Source organism: Camelus bactrianus, chromosome 31 (assembly GCF_048773025.1).
Source record: "Camelus bactrianus isolate YW-2024 breed Bactrian camel chromosome 31, ASM4877302v1, whole genome shotgun sequence".
Classification (NCBI taxonomy): Eukaryota; Metazoa; Chordata; class Mammalia; order Artiodactyla; family Camelidae; genus Camelus; species Camelus bactrianus.
In genome coordinates, this window is record NC_133569.1 from 11,454,412 (window position 1) to 11,470,610 (window position 16,199).

The 16,199-nt window shown below is 43.4% G+C and overlaps 1 protein-coding gene across 8 annotated transcripts in view; it reads left to right on the top strand.

Annotated features, from left to right (window-relative positions):
* The window catches only part of CLCN3 (chloride voltage-gated channel 3), a 68,015-nt gene that overhangs the window by 27,272 nt on the left and 24,544 nt on the right, over positions 1 to 16,199 (top strand). For 6 of the 8 annotated variants that reach the window (XM_074355650.1, XM_074355642.1, XM_074355651.1 and 3 more), the window contains exons 3-4: positions 12,072 to 12,229; positions 14,987 to 15,086. In XM_074355650.1, coding sequence (XP_074211751.1) covers positions 12,072 to 12,229; positions 14,987 to 15,086 — 258 coding nt within the window. Of the gene's footprint in view, positions 1 to 206; positions 393 to 12,071; positions 12,230 to 14,986; positions 15,087 to 16,199 lie in introns of those variants that run through there. The other 2 variants (XM_074355647.1, XM_074355649.1) reach the window with 2 other exon arrangements.

The window sequence follows — 16,199 nt, forward strand, 5'->3', positions numbered from 1 at the left end:
CCGGCGTCGCCCCCGTTCTCCCCCTGCTGCTGCTGCTGCTGCTGCCGCCCCCCTGAGCGGACGGGGCCCGCCCGGTGCCCGCGCCGCCTTCGCTGCGAGGAAGGGACGCACTCCCAGCCTGTCCGCCCCCGGGCTTAGTCACCGTCACACGGTGTCACACGGCGGGCGGTTGACGGGAGCCGCCCGTCGCCCGGCAACGGGCGCGCGCCGGTGACGTCACGGGGAGGTTGCGCCGCGCGCCCGTCATGGCGGCTCCCGGGGCTGCAGCGGCGCGGCCGTGAGCTCGCCGCCCCGGCCTCGCCTGCCGTCGGCCATGGACGCCGCCGCCGACCCCTACCTGCCCTACGACGGGGGAGGAGACGCCATCCCGCTGCGGGAGCTGCATAAGCGAGGTAAGCGGGCTGCTGTCCCCGTCCCGGCGTTCCCGGCGCGGCCGCCGCGCGTCCAGGTGCCGCGGCTTCGCCGCTGCCGGGCACCGCGCAGACGGCGCGCAGGAGCAGCCCTGCCTGCGTCCTAGAGCGCTCCGGCGGCGGTAACGATGAGCACGCTTTTGTATTAACACTCTTAATTTCATACGTACCTGCCACGGGGATCTCGTAAGAATTTACGTGGTGAAAACAGGGTAATTTTTGCACGTCAGAAAATATGGTAGTTTGTAAAAACCAGAAAAGCGCCCAGCATTCATGTAAACCGTTCGGCAGGCAGTGCCAAAACTGATTACATGTTAAACTGCGTTTTTTTCATTTTTCTTAAACTGATTATTCTAAAAATAGACTGACAGTTCTAGAAAGATAATTGAACCTCGGGAAAGATCTCTTCGCTAGATGACTTCATTTACGAGCCACATTAGTTTGAATTCACTGCATGATATTGTAAACTCATTTTATGGTTTAATCCAAACTTTCATTTATGAAGAAAATAAAGAAGTCATGATTTTCCCGAATGTGTTTAAAATCCCTTTTATTTAAAATAGGATTTGCATTCTGAGAACACTTTTTTAAAGCATTAAATTCCATTAGGATTCAAAAGTGGTAACATTTAACACATGTTTACCGGCTGCGTTGTCTGCTAGACGGTATTTTAGGCTTGAACAGTGGTAACATATGTATCCCGTAGTATTCTGTTCCTAGTAAAAGCTTGATTTTCAGATTTTGAGAAAAAATACGTGAAGATCGTGTTACACGTATTGTGCTTTGTTAGTTGCCTTCTTAGTAAAATACATATATGTATATATAAATTATTCTGGAGCATTTGGGGAAATATCTAAAAGCACAAAGAAATTAAAATTTAATAGTCCTAGCACCCAGAATTGTTGAGTTTGTTTTTCCAGTTCAGATGTGTTCCTAAGCTCTCCTTTTTCCTCTGTTCCCATCATTCCTTTTCTGGTAAGGCTTTTTCTTTAAACAGGAAGCTACATGAATGAATGGTGACTCGTTGAAATGTCACAGTATTTGCTAATCAGTAATTAAACTAAGTTTTCTCTGAGCTATAATAACATCCATTTGTTGATTTATAATAAACCAGAAGACTTGGGGTTGGGAAGTTTAAATTCCCAGTGTCAAGCTGGAAAGTCTTGGACAGAATTTATATATGGACCCCACCTCTGCATAGGATATGCAAATCATAAGAAATAAGTCATAGTTTATATGAGAGTAGGCGTGGTTACTGGCATGGTTATTACTAAAATATAAGCTCTTTGTTTCTATTGTATTTTTATAAATAGTCCTTCAGGAATCTTGCTCAAGGTGGAAATCAGTCCCACTCTTGGCAGCCTAAGTAGGTTTCTTATCCTTTGATGAGCGCTTACTCAGTTAGCAGAAGCCAGGGTTATTTGAAAGTAACATTGTGTCTTTGTGGTGCAGACCAAGCTGAGAATTAGGCTCACTTGACTCTCCTGTAGTATGCTCGGATCTATGGGTAAGAGGTAATTTGTTATCCATAATTTATGACCTTTTGTGGCCAGGGGTCAAAACAAAGGAACTGGAGATGCAGAGACAGGCAGCTAACATAAATAAAGAAGAGGAGTCGGCTTCCCTGTGAGGACAAAATTAGAATGACTAGAAACATCTCTTGGGGCTGATAAAGAGTGAGGAGGCAGATAATCAAAGTATAAAATTGTAAAGGATAGCAGGAAAGTAAACACGACTCTTCAGTGAATCCCTGAGTGGTGGAGTTAGGGATTACCTTTGTGGAGCAAACTGAATTTGATGCTACTTGTCATGGTGAGATGGTAAATGATGAAGGTTGCTATTTAAGTGAGTAATACAGACACTGGAAATGCACGGAGATTAGAATTTGTTAATATATTGCTGGTAGATAAGAAATTAAGGTGACATTCTAGAAATTATTATCTTTTGGGGTAAATTTCCTGTATAGAAAGTTGAGTTCTTTTATAAAATGTCTCTTCCTATTTTATCAGGGAAAATAAAAACCTTTGGTTTATTTGGATTTTTAGTTTTATACTCTGACTTTCCTCCCCCTCTGTTAATGACGTTTAGCTAGTTTGGAGGTTGAATTATTCTAACAGACCCTTAGAGTGGGTTTGATTTTGGGGACCTTCAGCATCATTCACATTTTCCTTGTTTCATTGGAAGTGTTTATTGAGCTCCTGCATCTGAAAGACACTGTCAGGTGCTGTGGAGAACCCATGGTGGTGGTAACAGTAACATTAATGACAGCCAATACTCAGATGCTGCTGTAAGTGCTTTGTGTGTATGAAATCATTTATGTGTAACAAGCCATTAATCCTTGTCACAGACTGTGAAGTAGGAACTGTTACAGTCCCAGTTTTCTGTTGACAAGACTGAGGTAAAGAAATGTTACAGAGAAGTCAGGGCTTGTGGCGATGGGGAGGTTCATACTCTCACCTGGGGATGCACTGCTTTGCACTCTGTGTCCCTGTAATAGCTTGGGGGGTGGAGTCTGGTGGGGCGTAAGAAGGCTTCCCGGGTTTAAAAGCAAAGAAACAGAACCTAAGGAAGTTAATACGTGTCCCGTGAATGGTATAGGCTGCATGTGTTGTGGGACTTTGGGGGTTGGGGGAGGTCAGTCTCCTTTTGATGAGCGTTATCCAGGTAGGTGGAGCTTCCACGTGCACACGGGTATTTGATGGCACCCCTGGTGGAGAGGGTAGCAGGGCACGTGCTCTGGTGGGAGGGAGTGCCTAGTGTGCTGTTCCCTGGTCTCCGTGTCAGTAGAAGGGGTGCTCCAGGAGGGGGAAGAGGCCCGATCCCTAGAGGAACTTGAAGGCCAGGCTCATAACAGTCTCAAACCATGAAAAGTGTCGCTTTCCTTTTGAAATAAAGTTTGAGGTCTTATTTTTGTACGTTTCTGCCTGAAATCATTTCTTGACATCCATTAGCTCAGAGATCTACTTAAGTAAAGCTTTTTCTTCCTGTTACAATAGATGAATTTGTTCATTTTTATTCCCTCCTTAAAGTATTAGTAGTTAGCATTTTTTGCACATTATTTGGAAATTCAGTTGTTGGATGATATTCTTTTTTTTTTAAACATTTTTTATTGTTTTATAATCATTTTACAATGTTGTGTCAAATTCCATGTAGAACACAATTTTTCAGTCATACATGGACGTATAAACACTCATTGTCACATTTTTTTCTCTGTGAGCTACCATAACATTTTGTGTATATTTCCCTGTGCTATACAGTATAATCTTGTTTATCTATTCTACAGTTTTGAAATCCCAGTCTATCCCTTCCCACCCTCGGCCCCCCTGGCAACCACAAGTCTATATTCTCTGTCTATGAGTCTATTTCTGTCCTGTATTTACGCTTTGTTTTTGTTTGTTTGTTTGTTTGTTTTTGTTTTTGTTTTTTAGGTTCCACATATGAGCGATCTCATATGGTATTTTTCTCTCTCTTTCTGGCTTGCTTCACTTAGAATGACATTCTCCAGGAGCACCCATGTTGCTGCAAATGGCATTTTGTTGTCGGATGATATTCGTATTGCCACAGAAACAATCTTATAGGTTCTTTATAAAATGGTTTTAGGATTCAGGTCCTTATTGTACTTTTAGTCAACTAGAAAACTGAGTCTCTTCTTACAAATTACTTCATCTAAAGTGTCTATAAATTAAAAAGACAAATAGAGATTATTTGATGTAGGAACTCTTCATATTCTAAAACAATAGTATAAAACAAAACTATCTCTAAGTTTATTTTGCCCACAGTATATGGATTTAAAATCTTCAATAAAATGTGGTTCATTGACTGCCTCTAGCTCTATTTTCTAAAAATAACTGGTGCTCTTAGTATGATTAATTTTGTACCATCTCATGGCTTGTTGTGGTTAAAAATGCTTTGTGTTTCAAGGTACCAGAACACGAGCACATCTCTGGCCACGTAGATTAGGTTTGGGATTTTGGCTGTTTTCCCACATTGAAGTCTGTTTTGTGCTGACATGAGGCCACAGGAGACTGGTGGCTTAAATTGTATTTTAAAGTTTTGTTTCTATTTTTCAGTAAACATGTTTAATTTGTAGGGTTTTTTTTTTTTTTGCAGTTCTTTATAATGTTAATTAGATCAAAATGAATTTGCTTTAGTTTATCAATTTATTCCTCCCTCCGTTTAAGAGAGCAAATTTCATGAATCTTTTCATTTTTGTCATGTACAAATCATTTTATATGCAGAGGTCGTAAACGAACATGGAACTTGTTTTCAATTATGCTGATGTCTTAATATCCAGTTTGTCACCCCAGCCTACGGATATGGCTTTTTATTTTCGATGGAATGGAGAAGGAAAGAGTGAGTTGGGTGATTCAGCATCGCCACTTGCTGGTTGTGTATCTTCTGTCAGCTTTGGGATTTTGATGTCGAGCAGGACTCTGTGGGCTCCCCCACAGCCCCTGCCTCTCATTTGTAGAGCAGCTGACGTCTCCCCACCTCCCTGAGTCATAGAAGAGCAGCTCCAGCAGCTGATGAGGACAAGCCTGCAGGCCCAGGGGAATGGCGGCTCTGGCCACCTGTCTCCCTGATTAACTGAGGCTGCTCCCCCATTTCCCTTGAAAACTTTCATGGCTGAACAGAATCTTTGGAGATGGTTTTTGTGGGGGATACTGGGTCCACCAGATTGCAGGCATTCTGACTAAAAGCAACTTTCCTTTTTGTTACCAAAGCTGTTGCCCCCAGGGTCATACCCCTGCCCCTCCCTGAACTACAAACCAGTTACTATTATCTGAGTCTCAGGAGGCAGCTTCTGAGAGAAGGAACAGAACTGGTTAGAACCATCAGGGCCCAAGATGGCTGAGGATCTGGCTTCCAGTAGACCTTGGGCCTCCTTGTAGCTCGTAGTAATGTGTTAATGACACAGTCACCGGTGCCATGACAAGAACCATAAAGGCTCGTACAAGGACTGACTGGCTCCATCACACTCGGAAGGGGGACACGACGGCAGAAGCCTCCCATAAAAGTCCACGTGGTCCCCCCGGGGCGGAGCTGTCTCCATCGGCCCCTTGGCTGCTGGCTCTCCACTCAAGCATCTTTTCCTCACTCAAGCACTCTTCTTCCCTTCTCCCTGCTCCAGCACTTTCCTTCCGTATCCTCCTCTGAGAAAGAAAGCAGCCTTTGCTGTGTCCCTCTGCTTCAGCTGTGAATTCTTTCCAGCTGGCAGGCAAGAACCCACTTTTGTGGGGTCTCCATCCTAAGGAGGTGTCTTGTCTGCTAACAGTTGGCTTCATTTTCCAAGTCTTTGCAGTTTAAATAGATGGCAATTAAATGTGACTGTGGATGGCGGGGTGAACTTTAAGAGCAGATGCTTCATTACCTTCGTTTATCCAGCAGACGTGTAGCTGGCCACCTGCTGAGTACGGATTCTGTGTTACCTTGTTAATCTTTCATTTGGAAGTTTGCTGACATTCTGGAACTTCCACTATCAGCTTACCACATTCACTTTCCCCTCCCTCACCAGGGTGACCATTTCTTATCAGTAAGGTCACCAAGGGAGGGGAAAAACACTGGGGACTAGACTTCCTGCTCTGAATGTACGGTTGAAACTGGGTTGTCAGGGAATATGCAGAATTTTAAATTTCTGCCTGCCTTCTTCCATAATTTTTTTAAAAACTATGTTTTGTGTGTGTGATAGGACAGTCATCTGCCTGTGAGCTTAAGTGGCAGGGATCACTGCTGTCACATCTTTTGTGATTGACCCCAGAGGTAACAAGTAATCATCTTAGTAGACAAATAAATTCCTACTTGTGCATGTAGAACTACTGTTTGGATATTCCCCTTTGAGAAAAGGCTTAGACTGCTGACGGTGTGCTGTGGGGAGACTTACTACTACATTAGTGCAGTTTAAGGTGTAACAGGTAAGTAGTTTTTGTTTTTTTAGGTCAGTTCAGCAAATACATGTTGAGGACTGGTGGGTGGGGATGTAAAGGCTTGTATTTATGGGAAAGCAGATAATTACAGGTTTTAGCATGTAGGGTTGTGACCAGTAGTTTTAAAAAAAAAGAAAAGGAGGAAGGAAATAGAAAGTAGAAATATCAGGGTATTTGCCAGATACTCAGTATGCTAAACTTTGGTTTTACTCGGGTGCGTATCTGTACACCGTATCAGTGAGAAGTGTTTCTTACTCAGTGGGCCACAGCCAAGAAAGTTTGAAAACCAGTTTCTAACTACATACCTGGAGGGGCACTTGGGTCGGCGTCCTGTCCCTGAGATGGGTCTGGAACTACCTGAGGACGGGAAGGGGGTGTGTTCTGTCCTAGACTTCTGCTGAAGCATGGGGTGTGAGGCTGGTACCAGAGCAGTGCTGGTGACAACTGTTGCAGCGGAAGGCGGTCTAGAGCCAAAGGCAGAGGGGGCTGCGATGGTGGCCGGGCTGTACTGATAGTCTGAGCGCTGAATGCACGGGCGTCAGTGTCCTGGGGGGAGGCAGCACCTGACAGCCCCTAACCAGCATGGAGAGAGGCATGTCCACGTGTCCTGAAACCTGCCAGCAGGTAAACCATGGAATTACTCTTGGGCAGTGTTTCAGGCCGTGCAGCGCGTAGTGGTGAGAAATGTCTTTGGAATCAGAGTGCTTGAGTTTGGATCCCTGTTCCACTGCTTCCTAGCTGTGTGGCCTTGGGCATGTCTCTTCACTCTCTGGGCCTCATTTTTCTAGTTGATAGAATGGAGGTCTTAATACCTGTCTCCTGGGTGGTTGTGAGGATTAAATGAGCTAATATGTGTGAAGTGCTGAGAACCACGTTTAGCACGCAGTACACGCTCAGGACGTGCTACTGTTTTGTCGTCACAACACAGCGCCTGGCCTCTCGGTGGGAAAGGTTGGTTTGATTCTGATGTCCAGTTTATTATGTGTTTTCTTCTGCCACTTGTGCTTGTTGTTTTATCTGCACCCAGGGTCACAAGGATTTACTCCTCTGTTTTAAGCGTTATAGTCCCAGCCCTTACTTACATTTTGGTCTGTGATCCGTGTAGAGTTAATTTTCACATATGGTGGGAGGTAGGTAGGGTCTGACTATGTTCTTTTACATGTAAGGAGCCAGTTGTCCCAGCATCGTTTGTGGAAGACTCTTTTCCCATTGTTGAAAATATTTCTTTAAATAATAAGATAAAATTTAATTTTCCTATGGATAATTTTAAAACTTTTTGTTTAGATTATAGGTGTTAATAAATGATAAATTTGTGTTTACATGGGTGTGCATGAATTTTACAAATTTTTTGTCTGGGTTAAAAATAAACAAGACAAAAAGTCCTCTTATCAATAAAGTTATTTTACAAGAAGGCTGCAGGCCAGTTACAGCTCACTGGGTAATTTTCCCTCCCGGCTGAGGTGTTTTAGTGTTAGTCATGCTTGAACTGTGAGGTGTTGTTAGTGGTATTTAAATTATAAGATGTCTACTTTATGGAAAGGTTGGTCACTGACCATACATTCTAGAAATTTGTTTTTCTGTCCATGCCAGGCATGATTATCTGTTAAAAATCTACAGAATTTTTGCTCAATATGCAGTTGTAGAGGAACCCAGGGCTCACATTTGTGAAACACTTATTTCTTCCCTTTGTCATAGTATCACTCTTTTGGTTAAGATTAATACCATGTGAGTAATGGAATACAGCATGATGAAATTCTAAATGCCAGAATATTTGAGCAGAAACAAAAACTTGTGTTTATTGATCTCCTATTTATCAAAGATATTAATATGTATTTCCCATGTTCCATCTCCAGTCCACGCCCCACACCCTGGAAGCGGGCGGGAAGACCCAGGCGCCTGTAAGAGGCCAAGGGGTCATCTGTGCTGTGCCTGCAGCCACCACGCGGCGTGGCTGGAATGTGACTCTGGGCTTTCTGACCTCAGAGTGCACCAAGGTCGTGGGATCTCTCTGCCAGGCCACTCTGAAAGGAAAGTAGTCTTCTCTCTCTAGTCTTTTCTGGTTGCTGTTTACAGCCATTGGGCAGTAGAAGGGTGGTCACTGGCACTGGTAGTCAGAGCTCCAGAACAGTTTTTGTCTTAATTGTGGGCGCTGCTGCTTTCGGATGCCACTTTCCTACAGTCTGATGTCTGGGGATCTAGTTAACGGGACCATCCTATGTCCTTTAAAGTTCAGTCGTTAAGATTAATAGACTTTCCCTGTCTTTGTATCACTCTGCTCGAGGCTTGCATTTCCAGGAGGTGGAGTTTGATGAGCCCACCTTGGGTGTCGTGCTGATTCCTTAGCTGGGGAGGGGAAGATGCTCTAGTCGATGTCCTCACCCAGACTGCATTCAGTGCCCACTGGAAGTTTTCTGAAAATATTTGGCTTGTTTCAGAAAGACAGGGAAAGGGTCACCAGGTGGGCAGAAACATATTCATTGTTTAAAATAGTAACCCTTTCTGTATTAATTCCTGTTCCCACTGCCTCTCTGAATGATGAAGGAGAGCTTGCAGCCCGCTGTGCAGTTCACTTGGCTGCTGCCTGCACAGTCATAGAACTGGTCCCCGTATTGGCATGGTGGCTCTGGGCACCTCCCTTCCACCTCCTGCAGTTGATTCAAGACCGTCTTCTGCTCTGATCGAGGCAATACTGATAGTGGCAGGGGAAAATCCAGATTCCAGCTTTGCCACACAAGCATTTTGTGAATCGCTCAGCATTTACGGTAGTTTCTTTGTCGGTAAGCAAAAGAGGGCACGTTGGTTTAAACCATCAGACTTGTAGAAGAGGAGTCTGGGAATTTTGCTCTTTTCTCAGAAGCCACAAAATAGAACAGGTTTCATTTTTACAGTGTTTGTGTAAACGTTAGTGTAGTGCCACTCCTTGTGTTCTGTGTCAACTAGTACATTTGCATTTAAAGAACACACTTTTAGGTGTTTATTTTTGGCATAAGGTCTATATTACTGCCACAGAATTAGAAGATGTAATCTAATCACTTAGGCTAAAATCACCTATTTGAAAAATCATGTATCAGCTTTGCTAAGTTTTTAGGGCTTTAGAAAAATTTCCAATGCTTCTTTGCTTATACAGATGTCTTTATTATAAGGTACGACATGTATCTTATAGATGCCTAATATTTAAAGAGGACTTTGTCCAGAGTTACTTAGCTGGGTAGGACGAGAATCTGGGTGGTTGGTAGCAGTCTGTTTCTGTTTTGTAAATAAGTTCACTTGTGTCATTTTTTTAGATTCCACATGTAAGTGATATCATATGATATCTGTCTTTCTCTGTCTGACTTACTTCACTTAGTGTGATAACCTCTCAGTCCATCCATGTTGCTGCAGATGGCATTATTTCATTCTTTTTTATGGCTGAGTAATATTCCATTGTGTATACATATACCACGTCGTCTTTATCCAGTCATCTGTCAGTGGACACTTAGGTTGCTTCCATGTCTTGGCTGTTGTGAACAGTGCTGCTCTGAACATTGGGGTGCAGGTGTCTTTCCGAATTGGGGTTTTCATCAGAACTATGCCCAGGAGTGGGATTGCTGGATCGTGTGTTGATCTATGTCCTTTTTAACTGCGGCATTGTATTCCACTGCACAGATGTCCATCATTCATTTAATTACCAAATGAATGAGACATTTCTGTTGGTTTAACTTTTGCAGTATACAAATAATGTTTCAGTGAAACCTTTAAGTCTTTGTGCACTTGTAGAATTGATTCTTGTAAGTGGAAACTTTACATTTTGATAGATATGTCTAAATTGTCCTTCCATATGGGTGCATCAGTCTTTACTTCCACTGGCAGTGAAACACTTGAGTTTGATCATTTTCACTCCTGGGTTAGGGTAAATGTTTCTTAACTAGCCTGGTTTTTGTCCTTCAAACTCCTTCCTAATGGTGTAATATAAACTGTCTTTCACAGTCAGTATTCACATCATATACATATTTCTTTTTTAAGAAATAGGTATAAACATGTCTAACATCAAATATCTAGCTGTAATTCTCATTGTGAAACCATAGCATAATTGCTTTAAATTACAATTTAAAATTTATATTCTTAAAGAAGTTTTCTTAGACTAACCCCACCTAGTTATAGATACTGCAGTCTCAAGATTTCCTTGTAACAAATTAAAAATAGATAACACAACTAAAATTGGTTTTATAGTACTTTGATATTAGAACTTAGTTTTAAAATATACTTTGGATTGGGAATCCCCGACTTGCATCTTAAACTCGGGGATGATACTTTTATTACATTTGCATCTCCTGCACTGTCTACAAGGTGCCACTCACATAGAAAGTTCCTGATGAATGTCTTCAGTTGGCTTTGGCTTGTGCTGTCGAGGCTGCAGGTCAGGGCCGAGCCACACCTTGCTCTCACCTGTTCCACAGGTAGAACGTGATGCCTGAACGGGCAAACCTGCTCATTATGTGTTGTCTGTGGCTCCTTCGGTGCTTCGGAGGCAGAACTGAGTTGTCACGGCTGCCTGGCACCCAGAGCCCAGCAAGCTTACGCCCTGCTCCTCTGCCAACCCCTCCCTCAGATCATGAGCGCATTGGCCTTCACTGTGCCTGCTCTCTAGAGCACTGGGAAGGTGTCTGCCCCCTGTGCGTGGTTTATGGATTTATGCAGATTTAAGTGCAGAGAAGTCCTGGAGGCATGCTTGCTGGGCTGGAGAGCATCTGTGTAGCTTTGCCTTCCCAAAGAGGTTATACCATTTTATACTGGAACTAGTGATTTTTGTGGCAGGACCCCTTTACTGCGTAGCTTTGCCAGTGCAGCGCGTTAGCCAGCTATTGTCTTTACTAACCTGATAGAAGAAAATGATATTGTAGGTTTGATCTGTGTTTCTTCTTTTTTTAAATGCACCTCTACTTTTTATATTATTTTGGGGGGGATAATAATTAGGTTGGTTTGTTTTTTAATGGAGGTACTGGGGATTGAACCCAGGACCTTGTGCGTGCTAAGCACACACTCTACCACTAACTGTATCTTCCCCTCTCTCTGTTTCATTTTTTTATGTTAGATTGAACTTCTTTTCAAGTTTGAGCCATTTTCGTTTCTTTATTGTGAATTGTCTTTCAGTCTCCTTCCTTGCACCTTCAAGTCTGTTACACTCTTATAAGGTGTAGGGTGGACACTTGTCAAAGATTTCTGTAACTCTGGTGAGGGGACCAGCTGGATGAGGAGCTGATTCAGAGGAGGATGTGCGAGGCTCCCGGACACAGGTAGTGCGTGGAGGGATGGACTTTGTTACAGATCGCAGTCAAACAGCAGGACCAGCACTGCAGCTGGGGATTCTCTTTTCTACTAGACAGAATTCATTTACATTCTTACTAGATGACAGTCATAACTTTCGATTTACCAATCTCCTATAAGTCGTTATCTAACTAACTTTGCAGAGTCTGTGCCGTAATCAACAGTAAACAGTAAGTTCAGCAGAGTTCCCTCCCCCAGAGCGTACGGTGACTGTTAGGCAGGCGTGTTTGATTCTCCAGCAAGAGTTTGAAAGGATAGGCCATAGTCTTTCTGCTTTATTTCCATTTTCTTAATGCTTTCCTTCCTCTATTTTATTGCAGTTATTTCAAGTGATACTGTTTCTTTATGAATCACTAATGAGCTGCTAAGAAGGTCGCATAGTTCACCATTGTCCCTCATAAAACAGGCTCCTTGTTCCTATTTTGCTCCTTAGGGACTCACTACACCATGACCAACGGAGGCAGCATCAGCAGCTCCACACACTTGCTGGACCTCCTGGATGAGCCGATCCCGGGCGTCGGCACGTACGATGACTTCCACACCATCGACTGGGTGCGCGAGAAGTGTAAGGACCGAGAGAGGCACAGACGGGTGAGCGTTTCTAGGAGCGTTTAAAGTAACAGTGCATAATTAGACTGTTCCATAGTGACTTTCTGCCAGTGATCTCAGCTTGCCATAATGTTACATATTATAAGTAGATATAAGTAAATTTCTGTGTTTTATTAAGTAATACTTTTTGTTTCTCTGTGTAATTTTTTAAAGCTTTTTTTATATCACCTGTCTTTCTGGAAAGGATTTGAAGTAGCTGAAAATCGAAGTGTCGTGAGACAATATAGGAAAGGAGGGAAACCGCAGCACGTGAGCTGGGGGAGGATCAGGCCAAGTCCGACGTGGAGGTCGGCGTGCTGCTTGGCTTGGAGCAGCGTGGCAGCTGGGCCGTGCTTCCAGCTCTTAGAGGAGGAGGCTTACGGGGCGTGGGGTTTGCTTCCTCTTACCTGCTTCCGTGGTTTTAAATTCTGAGTATGTGTCAGATTGAGTCCTGCTGAATGTTGTAATGAATCGCTAATCAAAAAAAGAGCGTCTTTCACTGAAAACCACAGCCTACGTGTTCTTTCTGTTGTTGATGATGACTTACTGATCCAAAAACACATTTTGAAAGAGGAAAAAAGAACTCTTGAAAATAAAATCCCAAATTCCAAAAGGCTGTTTACAAAGTTAAGCTCTGCAGTTTACTTGTAAATAACTACCTGTGCAGATTAGCCGTAACGTTTCACATTAATGCACACGTGTGTGAAGCCTGAAATTGGAATTAGGTCATATTGTTTATGGAAGGACTGCTTCTGAGACTCAGCAGTCAACATTTACCTTTTCTGGAAACGTTTTAAACGGGTATGACTGAAAACAAGACGCAGTACATGCACTCAGTGCTCTGACCAGCAGTTCTCAGACCGCATCTCAGGTCCTCTTTAAACTCCAGATGGTTATTGAGGGTCCCTGAGCTTTTGTCTGTGTGGTGTGTTAATAGGTATTTACCATATTAGATACTAAAGCTGAGAAATTTAAAATATATTAATTCAGTTAAAAAACAACTGACAAACCCATTACGTGTTAGCATAAAAAACATTTTTATGAGGGGCAGGGTATAGCTCAGAGGCAGACTGTGCTTAGCATGCACAAGTCCTGGGTTCAGTTCTCCGTATCACCATTAAAGATAAATAAATCATAAACCTAATCCCCCCCAATAACGATATATAAAGAAATTAAAATTACAAAGAAGTTTTATGAAAATAACTACATTTTCCAAAATATAAAATATTTAGTGAGAGAATAACATTGTGTTACATTTTTATAATCTCATTCATTATCGTCTGGTTTACTTAAAACTGCTGGGTTCTCGTCTATGAAGAGAATCCAACCTCACACAGCGTGTGGTTAGAAAAGCCAAGAGTGTTTTAATAACCTTTTTAGATCTTTGTGGATATTCTTGTCTGACCCTGCATCGCACTGACAGATGGTAGTTTCTTAAAGGTTAGTTGCAGTGTGTGATGTGAGACTGAATCAGTGAACTTTTTGTCTCCTGTTACATTAAATCCCTTGAACTTTGGTGGATGATTTTGTAGCCACGGGAGCCACTGTCAGCCCAGCGTGCCTGAATCAGACACCGCACGCCCCGTGTCTTGTGTGATTGGTAGGTGAGCGCAGTTGTACTTGGGAAGATGAAACTTGAGAGTCACGGACACATCAGGGAGGGTCTGACTGTGTTCTGAAGTGAGGGTGTGAGAGGGTCCGTAAGACACCGTGTTCAGAAAATTTTAGTGAAAATTGAAACTAAAAGAAACCACAGCACGTCCCTTTTTTCTCTGATTTTGTAAGTAGTCCACGGCCCTGGAAAACACTGCAAGTAACTTCACCATACGTGAAGCAGTCAGTGAGCGTCCCAGCTCTTCACATGCGTCCCCTCTCTCCCTAGGGAGGTCAGATACCATTTTCAGCCCTTTAGTGTGTGCTTGTATCAGCCTAAACCCTTGGGAAGCTGGGAAGTTCTACACGGAGCTGTTCTTACTGTTGTTCTTAAAACGTCAAATTAAAAGAAAAAACTTTCTCAGTGCTTGTTCCTGCCTAACCTGTAGTCCTCCTACCCTGGTTACTTTGAGGCAGATCAACATTGTATCATTTCAGATATTTTATTTCAGCATCTTGAGCAATGGTGGTAATCTAATTCTCATTCCCGTTTTATTTACTAGCTTGACTATTTCTGTAAGAGAGCCTTCCCCTCACCCGTTAGCGGGGTTCCCTCAGGTTTGAATTGTACAGGAGGGAGGGAGGAGGTGAAACCACGCGGCTCCCAAGCAGCCACCAGGTGGGCCTGGGAGGGTCTTGTTTCTGCGTCTTCACGCGCTCGTGGACTTAAACATATTTGAGGCGGTGTGACCAGCACAGCTTGTCTTTCGTAATGTCCACGATATTCCAGCTTTGACTGGGGGTGGGAAGCTTGTTTGGGTTGGTGCCGGGCCCTTTGATACATGCTGGGGAAGACTCAACCTGCCTGGTTCCTGGACCACACCTGGACTCAGCTCTTCCTACCAGGGGACTTGATGTGGTTTGTGGACCCCTTGCCCTCGAGTTCTGAGGTTCTTGTTACAGATGCAGGTCTCTGGGTGGGTGCTTGTCGTCTGGTTTGCAGGTGTGGCAGCTGTTTGACACTGATTCTGCCCCAGACTTGCCTGTCCCGTTACCTACTTTAGAAAGTGCTGTTCCATGTGTAGTAACTGAGGCAATTGTTAGATTCTAGAATTGTGGCTTCTGTTCATAGTTTGAAAAATGAAACATGAACATTTCGAATTTCAGATCAACAGCAAGAAGAAAGAGTCAGCATGGGAGATGACGAAGAGCTTGTGTGACGCGTGGTCAGGGTGGCTCGTGGTGACACTAACGGGACTGGCATCAGGTAAAGGGAATTCTTAATGCAATCCTTTTTTGTTTAACAGGAGAGTAAATAGTTCTCCCTTCCTAACTGCAGCTTTTTCAAGTACTTTGGATTTTTAAAAGCATTTGTTTTGTTTCTTCAACGCATCCTCTTAAACATAATCCTCAGAGGCAGGAGGCTCCAAGTTGTATTCTCGGCCGCGTCCCTTACGTGTCTGGCCGGTTCGGTTGCTCTTTCTCGCTCAGTTTCTTTACCTGTAAAATAGGTGGTTTGGGCCAGATGATCAGCAGTAAAGTACTTTCAGTGTGAACACCATAATAAATAGCTAGAACATGCTGGGTGCTTCCCGGGCCTCACGCAGTGCTCTCTGTGCGTGTAAACCTCATGGCCGTGCCCTGGGCTCAGTCTGGCAGCGAGGGGCTGAGCATGGAGAGGGTGCGTGACCAGACTGAGGGCGTGGGGCTGGAGGGGCCCATGCTCTGACCTCCGAGCTGCAGGGCGCCTGCCAAGGCTCTCTGTGGGGGACATGATGGCAGGTGAAGGTCTGAAAACACACTTGAAGCTTTGACGGTGTTCATGACCTTCAGCTCCACCAGGGGAGATGACGTGCAGAACTCAAGGGAAGTGAAACCTGTGCAGCGAGTAGACGTTGGCCACCGTCTGTCTGACCCACTGATCTTCACATGAGCAGGACCTAGATTTTGACCACAGATCTGTGTATTCTTGTATTGCTCGTAAGATGATCTTGGTATATTTGGTTTTCTGTTAGAGGAAGAGAACTGATCATCTGTCACAGTAAGTCATTACTGCCGTGAGATCCACGAGCTATTTCTAATGGACATTACGTTTTAATGAGACTGACATCATCTGTCAATCTGTGAATTGGGTTTCGGACTGAAACACACTAGTAAAAACTCTGACTTCACAGCTGGAATTGAGACCTTCCTGCCAGGTGGCTGTCTCTGGAAGATGTTTCACTATCTTTCAGACACCTTTTAAAAATCACCATGAATTTGAATGATGTAACTAGTTTTAACTTCAAACAAAAAATAACTATTTTAAAGATGAGTTATTTGGTTTTAACAAAGTGATATAAACTTATTTATAACAAAGATTAGGAATTCTTAAATTTGT